Here is a 14,159-nt window from a genome sequence, read left to right as displayed (position 1 = left end):
ATTTAACAATAATGCACTTTTCCAAAAAATCTGAAAAAATTACGCATTAATAGGCATAATGTTACGCTATAGCTGTAAAAATATGAGCATGGTCACGTAAGTAATTAAGACAATATAAAGCTTTTTCACTATTTTTTAATCATTTTTTATTTTTTTGACTACGTTCCACCCCTTCGAAAAATCTGAAAAAATTAGGGATTACTAATTCTTTTGAGAGCTTTATACTGTATAAAAACAAATGTGGTCACTTGATAACTTCGACAAAAAATTAAAATATTTTCGAATTTTTTAAAAATCGAATTTGCATCCAAAAATTCTGAAAAAATTCTCAAACATGTACATCAATCGATAGAATAACCATGATTTTTTTCATAATCTTTAATTGAGTAGAACGGGAGATATTGAGGATAAACCAAAAAATGATTTTCACCCCGTAATTACCCCTGTAGTAGAGATACCAGGTTGAAACTTTGGGAAAAGGGGTTTCTTCGAACCACCTATCGAGTGGTATTAACCCCGTTCAATTTGGTTTGGGGGCACTTTTACCATGCTTATTCGGCTAGACCCTTTGAAAAGGACATAGTCGAATATTTTTAAAGGTACAAAACATAGCGTTTCATTTTAGAACAGTAACATAAGTTAGCAGGTACTATCATGAAACTGTTTTAGCCAGTTATATCCCTTTTTACCTGAAGTACAAGGTAAAAAGTACGAGGTACAAGTAAATCGAAATCCGAAAATCATTCACATTATATCAATGTAAATGAAGCGGTCTTTCCATCAGAGTTAAATACAAAATTTTGTAATTTCTGTGAAAACAGAATTTTCATTAGATGTACGTGGTGTTTAAAATTTTTATGTTTTGACTGTTTTTACGAAAAATACCAACCAGATTCATGTACTTCATATATTGAAAATAACACATGTTAAATGTAATTGGTAAATTCAACTTTAAAAAAAAATATTCAAAGATCAGACAAAAATATAATGTCACATTTAGTGTACGATTAAAATATAATTAAAAAAAAAAAGATTTCTTTTAGCAGGGTTCGAACCTGCAGAGCAAAAGAAGCTCGAACTTACAGCCAAACACCCCATCATTCACACCATACTACTTATTGGTGAATTTGGTTCTATTTTTGAAGATAAGTATAAAACTTAACCCAAAATCGGGTACCATTTCAACTTTCCCTTATTAGAATCGAGTTTTCAATTTGTTTTAGCGAAAATCCCAGCCGGTTAAGCTGCTTACTGCTGTCTTTAATTACCAAGCATTTATTTCTCAATTAACCCTTTGCGAGTAAAACCATTTTGCACATTATTCTAAAACATTTGTGGTATTCGTTTTCAATGCGATTTAAGTAAGCATATAATGTATAAGATTTCATTTAAGTTTTTCTTCTCTAGAGAAGATAAAGAAAAAGTTTACTTAATTTTTTTTACATAAAATTGAATTCTTCCCAAGATTTATATGAAACACTTAAAAGATCTTTTATAAATTACGCCTATGTATCGGAACAACTATGAAACAAGAGATATAATCATTATTATCCATGGGCTGATTATAGTCAAAGACTAATCGGACTTTGAAATGAGAACATAAAACTTAAATGTAAAGTTCCATTTAAATTCATTCAGCCATTTATACTCAATCGTATTAATAATATACATATGTACACTCATACATAGGAATAATAAAAAAAATTTCTTTTTTTTCAATAATTAAAATATGATCAGGGGGTCTTAAAACGTGTATTTCCGTAAAATAAATTTTACAAAATTTTTTTTCCATTATGGGTACTTTGCTTATGTGCGCCTACATAGGTCGGAAAATAAAAATGCCTGGGCAGTCGAAAATCACGGCTCGAGATTCCAAATCGTATGCCGTAGACGGGAGGTCGGATTTCAGTTGTTAAGAGCGAGAAGGCAAATGTGAGCCTTTCTCTCTCGACTCCCACGAGGCGGGCCGAAATTACTTCGGGCAGCTTCGGAATAATCGAGAAAGAGGGCATGTGTCAGTTTGCCTTTGTCGACTTTTCGAAACTCCACGAGCTCACGTACGCGTGATCTGCCATGCATGAGTATCGCACCGGGTGCTGAATCTGGCATCTATGGTTCCCGACCCTCTAGGCTCAGTTTTACTTTTCGTCTTGTGAGTAGTGTATCGGTGTCCAGTTTTCGAATAAACCTTAGAGTATATCCTTACATCTTTGTCCGAGTGTTTTAACCCTTCTCAATAAACATCCTAATATTGTAACGCCGCAACTACTTGGATGAGCTTACGTCTGCAGCTTACGGCATAACAGTATGAAATACAAATTAACCAGACCTAACCTAATCTCTAAAATTAATTGTCAAAATATTGATTAAAATGACTAATTAGATTTAGTTATTAGGTTAGGTCTGGCTATATTTTATATCATCATTATTTTACATTTTACATTGACACGATCCATACATAAGCTCTGTTAGATTAGTATATTATTGAAATTGGTTAAATTAAATCTTTTTGTCCACCCGTTATATGCGCTCGCCTGTCGGTCACCCCGATGTGAACAGAAGACAATCGGAGGTCCCTTGCAGACACAACGCACCTACAGCACACGTACAGGCAGAACGAATGGAGTAGTACCAACAATTTTTGCAAATATCCCGAAAACTGACGTCCAGCGACAATTTATTGTTCAAATAAAAGTTGTTCACAATCTTATCTTCTATAACATACTAAAAACTCATCGAGATCGCTTCACAGACACTATAGTTTCTTAACATTTTACCACTTTTTTTTTTTAAAAAATGCAAAAGCACATTAGTTTTTCACCTTCCACGATCAATATTATTTTCAATACTAAAGTATGGTCCGTTTTAAAAAAACTATCCAAAAATATACATATTTAGGGCAAAGCCACTACAGTAAACATTTACCCAAAAAATAAATAAATACAATAAAAGTTTAAATACTTTAATTATTTAAAGCTGTGTATTATGTTAATGTATTCAATGATCAGCCGTATTCTGTTTCTGCCGACCAACTACTACTGGTATTATATTATTTTTTATTTCTTCAGTATATGGTTGAAAGGGTATAGCCGAATAAGGAGGGCAAATGTGCCCCCAAACCAAATTGAACGTGCGATGGTCATTCGATAGCTTATCACAAAAAAAACCCTATGTGTTACTTTTTAACTTGAAATCTCGACGGTGGGGGTAGTAATGGAGTGATAACGAAAATCATGTTTTCGTACAATCTCTCTTGTCCTATTAAGTAAAAAAAATGTAAAAAAATTCAGAGATATTTCGGTTACCGGGGCACATATTTTGGAAGCTTTTAAGATTTTTTGATTGAAGAACCAGGTAGTAAAAAATAAAAAACCGCAAAAAATGCCGAAAAATGTCGATAACGCATTGAAGAAGTTGCGGAACTACTTTTATATTTTTACAGTAAACAGGTATTGTTATTATTATTATTCTCAATTTTTTTCAGATTTTTCACTTTGGTGCGCCGCAGTGAAAAAAAGTAAAAACCGATTTTTTCCTCATTTCCTGCACGTTAGAGTAACTTACAATTGGAATTTTTATGCATTCTTCAATATATGAGTGTTTCATGTACTGTTCAATATTTCTACATTAAGCAGAATTACATAAGAATTGAACAAATAAAATAAAACCAACCGTTGGGCGCAATATATCCTGATAATGAATCAACGGTATTTCCAGTGGCGTCGTTGACGCAGCAGTAAAGTGTCCGCCTCTGGAACCGCTGGAAGTTTTCGACCGTAGATTCAAATCCTTTTTTTTGGACTTAGCTATTTTCTTTTTTTTGTTCATTATTTTTTTTCAAGTGTTAACTATATAACAATGATCTATATTTACTTATAAATGTTTTAAAAGTATTTAAAAAATATTTTTATCTTGAATATATATAATTTTTGCGTAGGAATATTTTCTTATCTCCACATCATTTGAAAATATCTTCAAAATAATTAACGATACATATTGTTAAACTATTGCAATGTATAATAAACAGTTAAAATCCAAAGAGATTTGAGAATTCGGTATAACAAAATAACGAATAAAAAAAAATAGTTAAGTCCAAAAAGAGAGATCCGAACCTACGGTCAAAAAACTTCCAGCGGTTCCACAGCCGGACACTTTACTGCTGCGCCAACGACGCCATTGGAAATATCGTTGATTCATTATCAGGATAGGGGTATATTGCGTCCAACGATTGGCTTTATTTTATTTGTTCAATTCTTATGTAATTCTGCTTAATGTAGAAATATTGAACAGTACATAAAACACTCAAATGTCAAAGAATATGTAGCGGCTAGCCGTACAAAGTATAAGAAGGTATCGGACATGCAAACGGCTAGCACAGTTTATCACATGGACAACAGCGAAACTATCTTTGAGAAAGCCGTTTCTGCAAGTAGAGTTTTTAGAAAAGCATGTCTGTAGTAGGAATTTGTTAACGGCCTCGATGGAAAATCGCTGGTGCCATAAACCCTGAGTTTCCCTAAGGGTCTTCGACGCAAGGACAAGCGACCATCGGCTGGTCACGCTGCCGACCTAGAACCTTGGGAAATTCCGCGGCGTTGCCACCTTCGCCAGCAAACGCAACCCCCGTCAAATGGCACCCCCGCTTCAAGAAACGTGCTACGAGCACAAGAAGGGGGACGGTACGATTTGGCGGAATTCGAAGTTGGTAATTGGTTTTTAAGGGGTTGACCAAAGAAAACGGCGAGAGCCACGAAAAGAATGTAAAAAGACAAGACAGAGAGTTCTCTCGAAACCGTTGCTTGAGGACGACGTTACCAGAAATAAAGAACTACGAAAACGAACGCTGTGATTATATTATACGAACACGCCTAACCCTTCAAATACATAAAAATTCCAATTGTAAGTTACTCTAACGTGCAGGAAATGAGGAAAAAATCGGTTTTTACTTTTTTTCACTGCGGCGCACCAAAGTGAAAAATCTGAAAAAAATTGAGAATAATAATAATAACAATACCTGTTTACTGTAAAAATATAAAAGTAGTTCCGCAACTTCTTCAATGCGTAATCGACATTTTTCGGCATTTTTTGCGGTTTTTTATTTTTTACTACCTTGATTGGTTCTTCAATCAAAAAATCTTAAAAGCTTCCAAAATATGTGCCCCGGTAACCGAAATATCTCTGAATTTTTTTACATTTTTTTTACTTAATAAGACAAGAGAGATTGTACGAAAACATTATTTTCGTTATCACTCCATTACTACCCCCACCGTCGAGATTTCAAGTTAAAAAGTAACACATAGGGTTTTTTTGTGATAAGCTATCGAATGACCATCGCACGTTCAATTTGGTTTGGGGGCACATTTGCCCTCCTTATTCGGCTATACCCTTTCAACCATATACTGAGGAAATAAAAAATAATATAATACCAGTAGTAGTTGGTCGGCAGAAACAAAATACGGCTGATTACCGGTAAATATAGGTAAATACATATACCGGTATTCCTGAATTTTGGTTTTTCTTAGGGTTAAGGGGTATAACCGAAAATATCGGTATCTTCCATTTCGGTATAAGTTCGTGCTATAAAATAAAGTATATAATAAATAGTACATACGTTTGTTCGAGGATTTCTGGACTCATGTAACGTTTTGTCCCTTGTTTCAGATCGATTCTATCTGTAGACAGTTGATCTTGTGTCACCGCCAATGCAAAATCAGCAATCACGCAACTGCCGTTAGTTTTAACAAGAATATTTTTAGACTTCAGATTCCGATGTGCCATAGCCGGTTTCCCTCTGGTTCCATGAATTTCCGTATGTAGATAAAGTAATCCATTGACAATACTCAAACAGATACTGAGCATTTGATGATGCATCAAAGAATGTGGCGATCGATTTAAATAATCGTAAAGTGAACCCATTGGATGATAATGCATTACCAGCCAAAGCTGAGTGCAGCTCGCTCTACTGGTCATGTCGCTTCCAACGTAGCCAAGAATATTATCGTGTCTCGATGGCAACAACTGGGAATAAACTTCTGTTTCGCGCGCCCAAGCTGCTTCATCTCGTGAAAAATATATTTTTACAGCGACATTTTCTCCGTGCCATATTCCTCTCCAAACTTCTCCGCCAAATCCGCCATTACCTCCACTATCCAGGCATTCTACTAATGCTACTTGTTTAGCCAATGTTCTTTGGACTAACAGTGGTAAGCCAGATCCAGAACCACTAGTTAAACTCCTTCCATCCAAGTATTCCTATCGTAACATATATATACAATATATATTTTAACAATAATTTATAACGCAAAATAAACAAACAGAGAAAAATAAAGTCTTACTTTTCTGATAAGGAAAATGTCTCCATTGAAATAAAAATTAAAAATATTTCATCCACTAATGTATTCATTATCTGATTAATAATTAAATTTAAGAGTATATAAATTTTATTTATTTACTTTATTTTTTCTTTGTTGAGTATAAATGTAATTGAAGGGGTCTTCTAGTGTGAAGTGTATTTTTTTGGACTTCTTTGGAGAATTTTTTACGAATTAACTATAACATTTTCTACAGACAAAATAAGGTTTATTTCTACATGCTTTAGTGGCAATTTTAAATTTCTTGGGTGAAAAAAAGTTAAAAAGTGTGGCACTGCATACTTTCAAATATAGTCGCTTCTAAAAAAGGTCCTTTCACAGTGTCCATAATTCCGGCCATTTTGTTTGTTTCAAATGTGCTACTTATGTTGAACGTTTTGTTCCTCTAATTTTTCCTCTTCCACTTACATACATTAGGAAAACGCCCTGCTACTTTTATCTAGCCTTTGGAATGTAAAGACAGTTCCCACGACATGCAACTGCTCGGTGACGAACATGACTCAAAGATTATCAAATATGATAATCTTCAACGAACCCTCGAACTCACTGTCACAGATTTTTGAGTATACAGGGTCTTCGGCTGCCGCTGAGAAAAAATTTAATGGGAAATTCTAGTGGCCAAAATAAGATGAAAATCAAGAATAGTAATTTGATGATTAAGGCTTCGTTAGAAAGTTATTAAAGTTTAAAGCTCCGCCTGTAAGACGGTAATTTGCGTAACAGCTGTGTGCGCGCAACACGTTTCGGCAGGTCGGTCCTAGTGGTTCTCATGCAGCATGAAAAATTCTACTTACCGATGTATCGACAGCTTTACATTTTTGTGTCCACTTATGGGAATGCAAACACCTCACGTTGCCAAAAGGCAAAACTTGCCCGACGAAATTTTCACAGGGAGAGTGCGAATGCTACTTCCAATATACAATGTTGTGCATAAAAATCACTCACACGCGAGCATACACGCACCACATTGTCCACAGTATCCGCGAATGTCCACAAATAATCCTTTCAAGCACTATGTAATTAAATAAACGCGCACTGCGATTATGTTATTCGCAAGTGTTAATGTGTACGCGCACCATGATTATCCTGTCTGCGATGGTTCATTCCACATTCTACGAGTTCCATACTAATAGAACTGTTATTAATTTTTCAAATATATTTAAATTTAAAAATGTAAAAAGGAATCTGAGGATAAATGAAATTCTCGCATCGATTTGCGTACACGTCGAACAATGTAACGATACTAGAAGCTAATAGTGCCATCGATCGATGTGGTTCGGAGAAACAAAGGCCGATCAGGTCCAAGCTACTTAGATGCACAATGAGCAGCACACAATATAATTTAGCTAATCACAAAACTCTATTGATTTACTATTTTCAAATAAATAAACCAAGTAAATAATAAAACAAAAGTTTTGTTAAATTATTTTTCTTATTAGAAATACAAGTTTTACATAAAATTATTTATTGATGTAGAATCAGAGTTTATTCGATCAGCGACCACATTTTATGCACCCCTGCATTCAACAACCGCCATTTCTTCGTTGATCGCAGACATATGGACGCTCACGGATAACATAATCACTGTGCGGGTTTATTTAATGGGCTACTGGTGAAGATCTGAAAGGATTATTTGTAGACACTCGTGGACACTGTGAACAATTGTGGGGTATGTATGCTCGTATGTGGGTGATTTTTGTGCACAGCATTATGTATTGGAAGTGGTATTCGGACTCTCTCTGTAAAAATCTTGTCGGACGAGTTTTGGACGAGGTTGAATCTCGTTCAATGACTGGGCACAAAACTCTAAGGCTGTCGATACGTCGATAAGTAGAATTTTTCATGCTGCGTGAGAACCACTAGGACCGACCTGCCGAAACGTGGTGTGCGCATACAGCTGTTACGCAGATTACCGTCTTACAGGCGGAGCTTTAAACTTCAATAACTTTTTAACGAAGCCTCAATCATAATTCAATATTCTTAATTTTCGTCTTATTTTGGCCTCTAAAATTTTCCACTATATTTTTCCCAGAAGTAGCCGAACACCCTGCATAAACCCTGCGATCTCGCTACTCGGAGAATCAGAATCGTATAGTTAAGTTTAGAATTAACATCACATCGCCTGTTTCGCTGTTTACATTTCTGATAGTCGGTTGCTTCTCATGAGATCGGACTAAATTCCCTTGAGTATCACAGTTAACCATATAGAATCCGCGAATCGGTATAAATTTTATTACGACTTTTTATTTTCAACCGTTCTTAATCCCGTATCGACAGTGCGTTAACACCGCGAAATCATTTAAGTAATTCTAATTTTCTTTATCCGCGATATAGTTTACACTAAATATTTTTACAGAACTTCTTTCTTTAAAAATATATATAGTATTCATTATTAAACAAAATTGCTCAACTTCTTAAAATCATTATTATACTAAGCGATTATAGTTAAATGTTCCCACAATAATATAACTTTACCGCTCGAGTTATATTACATTTAATATTTTAAAGTAACGCGGCCAACTAACATTTCCTGCGGCTCCCTGATCTCGCATCAGACTCATTCAAATACGAATTCTTGCAACCTAGTGGTTCCTCGATTTCGCATCGAGTTCGTTCATGTTTCACCCTCCTACGGCTCCCTGGTTTCAAATCAGATTCGTCCGTATCCACACAGGTGCTCACCGGGCATGGCTGCTTTGGTGTTTACTTGTATCGAATCGGGAAGAAGGCGACGACGGTGTGCCACCATTGTGGTGATGTCCAGGACACGGCGCAGCACACGCTGGAAACTTGCCCAGTGTGGGCAGATGAGCGCCGTGTCCTGGAGCAGGAAGTTGGGCGGAACCTCTCGCTGGCCACGATAATGGGTAAAATGACGGTCAACGAGAGGGTATGGCAAGTGGTAGCCTCCTTCTGCGACATGACTACCTCGCAGAAGGAAGCCGCCGAGCGGGGGTGCGAGCTGGCCACGCACCCCGCTCGAAGAGGGAGGGGCCGGAGGGGACCCAGGGAGAGGCGACCTTCGCCTCCATGTCTCTCCCACCTTCCTCCTTCCTTATTCCTTCCACTCCCCCCCCCCTTCCCTACTCTTGGTGTACCACCAAGACGAGGGGCGGCCCGTCAGCACTCTCCTCTGATCACCACATCGGTGGCTGGAGAGATGACGGGCCGCCCCTGGAGTTTGCAGGTGCTCGCTGCAAAGGGCCCGGGCACCGAAGGCAGCCCCGGAACCGCGGTCATTGGGTGACCTGGCATCCGCGGCGGAGGTATCGGGGGGAGGGGCACGTTCGTTCTTCCTCCCGGGATGAGCCTCAGATCCGTGCACCTCATTAACAAATTGATACCATATTCCGTTGGAAATCACACTCTTTTTCACTCTCGCCGACCACGCGCGATGCACGACCCTGACTCATAACAAATGAAAAAATGTGAAAGATTTTTAATCAATATGTTTGGTTATATCCGATTGCTGAGTCATCAAAGTACAAACTTTCCTCCCATTATTATTGTCTTAAAACGAAAAACATTTTTGTAACTCATCGGAATTCGACCGTTGTAGCTCGATGGTTACAACGCTGGGTTCCGCAATAACCCAGGTAGGGTCATAAAGCTCCGGTTTGTAGGCACCCATATATGGGCATAGTCAAAAAATTTCCTACGTCAAAATTTTCCTCGACTTCCACGATTAGTTCATCCTCTACGCTTACTGAACAAGGCAATTATTCGAATACCTCCGGTTAATGCACATCAATTTCAGACAATATGTTATTGTTATACAGCATCGCATTAATGAACAGTTTTCTAATCACCACGAATCCTCATGTATCATTCATTATTTCAACGTGACTCCATAATATTAATCTGTTTGTGGAGATAGCGCATCTGAATCGACGGCTTTACAATCCGTCATCCCAACGACACTCAACACCAACGTATGAATGCATGCAAAGTATACAATACTTTGAAATTTGATTATCGATTTTTTCATATTTTTTTAATTTCAGGGGCCTAAAGAAATATAAAAAATTCATTTTAGTACATGCTATAGTTACACATGTACTGAAGGTGAACCTAAAATTTTAAATCAATTAGTCAAGTAGATTTTTGAGATATCATGGACACAGTTCTGATAAACATAGTTTCGAGAATAACTCTTTTAATGTTTTGTATCCCTATAATAATGACATAAGTTCAGACATAAGATTTTGCAGATATATATTTCAAATTATATTCTCTGAGAAAATGCAAAAGAAAAATTGATTTTTTCAAAGGTTCACACTAAAAGACTGTAGCGGCAAATTCGCCGACCGTGGGTCGCTAACTACTCTCTCTCTCGCGCGCGCGCTCTAGACCACCGCCAGGTGGCCGCCGACACGACGCGCAACGCGTAACACCCGCTACCACCGCCAGATGGCTGACGGCATAACGCGCGCTCTCGCAGAGCGAACGGTGCGCGTCGGGTATAAATGGCGAGCGCGGCACGATGTCAGGGAGATCGTTCGAGTCCGTTAGATGGCCTGATCTGCCGATAAGAGAGCAGAGCACCCGAACCGATACGGAGCGATTCTCGATTTTTGTAACCCCTTTAATTCCGCCATCGGAACGCGTTAAAGCGAAGTACGCCCGCAGCTGTCTTTGACGCCCACTGCACCATTCAATCTACAGTCCCGACGTCGTGGTATACGAGACCACGAAACGTGGATATCCAGTCACCGGTAGGGACTAGTGCATCCATAGAGCCCTTCCGGATTCACGGCCTCTTTTAGCCGAGGGAAAGGTGGAAGTGCGACCGCTGCCATCCGACCCCACTAGTCGGCGATTCCAACCCCGCCTCCTGATATTCTCCTACCTCAGCGACAGATTGTACAAGCAAGCGGCTGGCCCCGGCTGGCCACGTAGCATAGGGAATTTTATACCCCTAGTTATAACCATTAAAGTTATTACAGTTACTTATCTACAGAAATAGAATTGCGTTCACCAGTAGCCTCGTGGCGTGGTTGATAAGTTGTCTACTGTGGTCCGCTGACTTGAAGTCCCGCGGGACGGCACAGGGGCAAGAGGAGTCGGACCGCCCATTTATCTATCTTGCTCCCTTGCTCTTAGGCAGTCCAGATGTGTGTGTAACTGCCGCGACGAATAGCGAACCAGAGTTCAATGTGAACGTGGAAATAGGTGTATACCTTCTACTTTTCTCGCATTCCTGCCACGGGACTTCAAGTCAGCGGAGGACAGTACGTGCAAGCGCAACAAACTTCATTCCCCGCAGGTTCGAATCCTATTAGAGTACATTTATTTTTACTTTTATCAATCATTTTTTAATCGTACGCTAAATGTGATATCATATTTTTGACTGACCTTCGAATATATTTTTTTTTCTAAAAATTGAATTTAACTATTATTTTCAATGTACGAAGTACATGAATCTAGATGGTACTTTTCGTAAAAACAGTCAAAACATACAAATTACAGGCACCACGAACATCCAATGAAAGTTTTGTTTTCACAGAAATTACTAAATTTTGTGTTTAGCTCTGGTGGAAAGGCTGTTTCATTTACATTCATAAAATGTAAGCGAAGAATAAGTATATTGGAATTTGCTATAAAATAAGTACAATTACAAAAAGACCATGTATATACATATTTACTTTATCATGCACGTAGTGGCTGAAACTCTTGTTTTGACTATTTTTACAAAGAGTACGATCTGGATCCATGTATTTCGTACATTGAAAATAACAATCAAATTCAACTTTTAGAAAAAATATATATTCAAAGATCAGTTAAAGATATAATATCACATTTAACGTCAGATTAAAAACGTAAAAAACATTTGTTCTAACAGGATTCAAATCTGCAGCAAAAGAAGTTTGCACTTACTGGCAGATACCTTATCAACCACGCCACACTGGCTACTGGTGAACATAATTCTATTTCTGTAGATGAGTACTTGTAATAACTTTAATGTTAAATATCTCAAAAACTATATGTCGTCTACGCCCAAAACCGGGTACCATTCGATTCAGTAGCTTAATATCTATTATTGAGCGAAACCTCACCAAAAAGTGAGCGTCAGGCCTCGGGACCTCTCCTTGTTAGTAATTGTTCACACAAAGAATAATATTTTGATGAGAAAAATGATTATCATATTGTACGCTAAATCGTTCTCACATTCAAAATCGTATAGTATATTAATATCGCGTTTTTTTAAACAAATGCTACATAATATTCCTTTTTCATAAGTTTTTCTATTCTTTGAAGTCAGTCAAATGACGATGTATCAATTAAAAGCAGTCTTCTGACTAAATAATAATTTAAATATGAAACAAACGTTATTACAGGAATGTGAACTTATAATTCATCATTTTAATAATAATGACTCATATAGTGTTTAGATATCGCGTTAATTCGATGTATTCTAAAGTAGAATAAAATTCGTCACCCGGTATTGCTTTTTCGGTGTATGTAAGAGACCAGAGGTTCCTCGGTCATCGTGTCCGCTACGCGAAAACAGTACGGGATAGAAAAACTGTCGCTCTCGGGGTTTTTTCGAAACATCACGCGATCGACCACGTAACGCACAATTTCGAACAAAAGTTTCGACGCGCGTGTCAAGAAAAGGTACGACAATTTTAAATTGGACAAAGACGGACTCAAAAAACGTCTACAGTGCCGCTCTTCGGAGGTTTCTCCCTTCGAGCGAACATTTTTGATTGTCCGTGCTCGGCCGTCACTCTTAACACTAGGTTTACGGAATACGTCAATTTGACACATTAAGATTCTAAACCTAACGTTACAGAACTCATAAATATTATTTGTTAGCAATTTACGTTGGATTTAATTGATGTAATGATATGAATATACACTCGAATTAAAAGAAAAATTGCATTTTAATGTAACTGTTAACAGAGCGAATTACAATAGTAATGTGCGCAACGAGTGTCCGTAAACCTAGGGTTAATCTGGAACCGGCAGGGAACACATGGGCATACGACCTCCCTCCACGCAAACGCCAATACGACCGAATAGTTACGAGTTATTCGAACTTTCGAAGAAATTATAAACGTGGAAAAGGAAGGACTCAATACGAGGACGGATTGTGAAACAATCCCTTACCGTGAATTCTTCCATAACCCGTATACAATTTAAACCAAAGAAATCGTAATTGAGGAAAGGAATCAATACGAGAACGGATTGTGAAACAATCCCTTACCGTAAATCCTTCCGTAATCCGTTTACAATTCGAAAAAGGGAGTCTTTCACGAACGTTCGTGGCGAACAGACGTACCTTGATTCAATGTTCACAAACGTACGCGTGTAAGCCTCGGGCTTTAAGGGACGTATCGCTGGTGACGTTTTCTCAGTGTTACAGTGTTTCTCAGAGTTAAAGTGCCAAAATCCATAAGAGATCTAAGAAATTTTTTATATAAACAATTGCACTAATGTGCAATGCATTCTACAAGGGTCAATGCATCGATGTTACAATCCTCTAAGATGGAATCTCCAGCAAAGATGCCACAACCGACCTCGTCTACGCAAACCCAGAAATCCTACGCTACAGTGACATCTACTAGTATCTTCCCAAAAAAGGATCAAGCTATCATCATCGAAGCGAAAGAAGGACTTCCTATTAAGGAATATCTAGCTAGTTTAGGTAATCTAATAAACTCTAATGAAATTCGATTTGCATCCAAAATTTCCAACGGTCGGATATGTGTATTCCTTTCAAGCAAGGAACTAGCGGAAAACCTCACTAGCAACCATAAACAAATTGTCGTTCAGGGTCATTCT

The 14,159-nt window shown here is 37.7% G+C and overlaps 1 protein-coding gene across 3 annotated transcripts in view; it reads right to left on the bottom strand.

Moving 5' to 3' along the window:
• Window positions 1-14,159, bottom strand: part of Sax (type I BMP receptor saxophone) — a 136,527-nt gene that overhangs the window by 93,201 nt on the left and 29,167 nt on the right. For all 3 annotated transcript variants that reach the window (XM_076784213.1, XM_076784212.1, XM_076784214.1), the window contains exon 5: window positions 5,612-6,252. In XM_076784213.1, coding sequence (XP_076640328.1) covers window positions 5,612-6,252 — 641 coding nt within the window. The remainder of the gene's footprint in view (window positions 1-5,611; window positions 6,253-14,159) is intronic.

Source organism: Colletes latitarsis, chromosome 2, assembly GCF_051014445.1.
Source record: "Colletes latitarsis isolate SP2378_abdomen chromosome 2, iyColLati1, whole genome shotgun sequence".
NCBI lineage: Eukaryota > Metazoa > Arthropoda > Insecta > Hymenoptera > Colletidae > Colletes > Colletes latitarsis.
The sequence above is the reverse complement of the archived record's forward strand: the minus strand, read 5'-3'. Positions and strand labels throughout refer to the sequence as shown.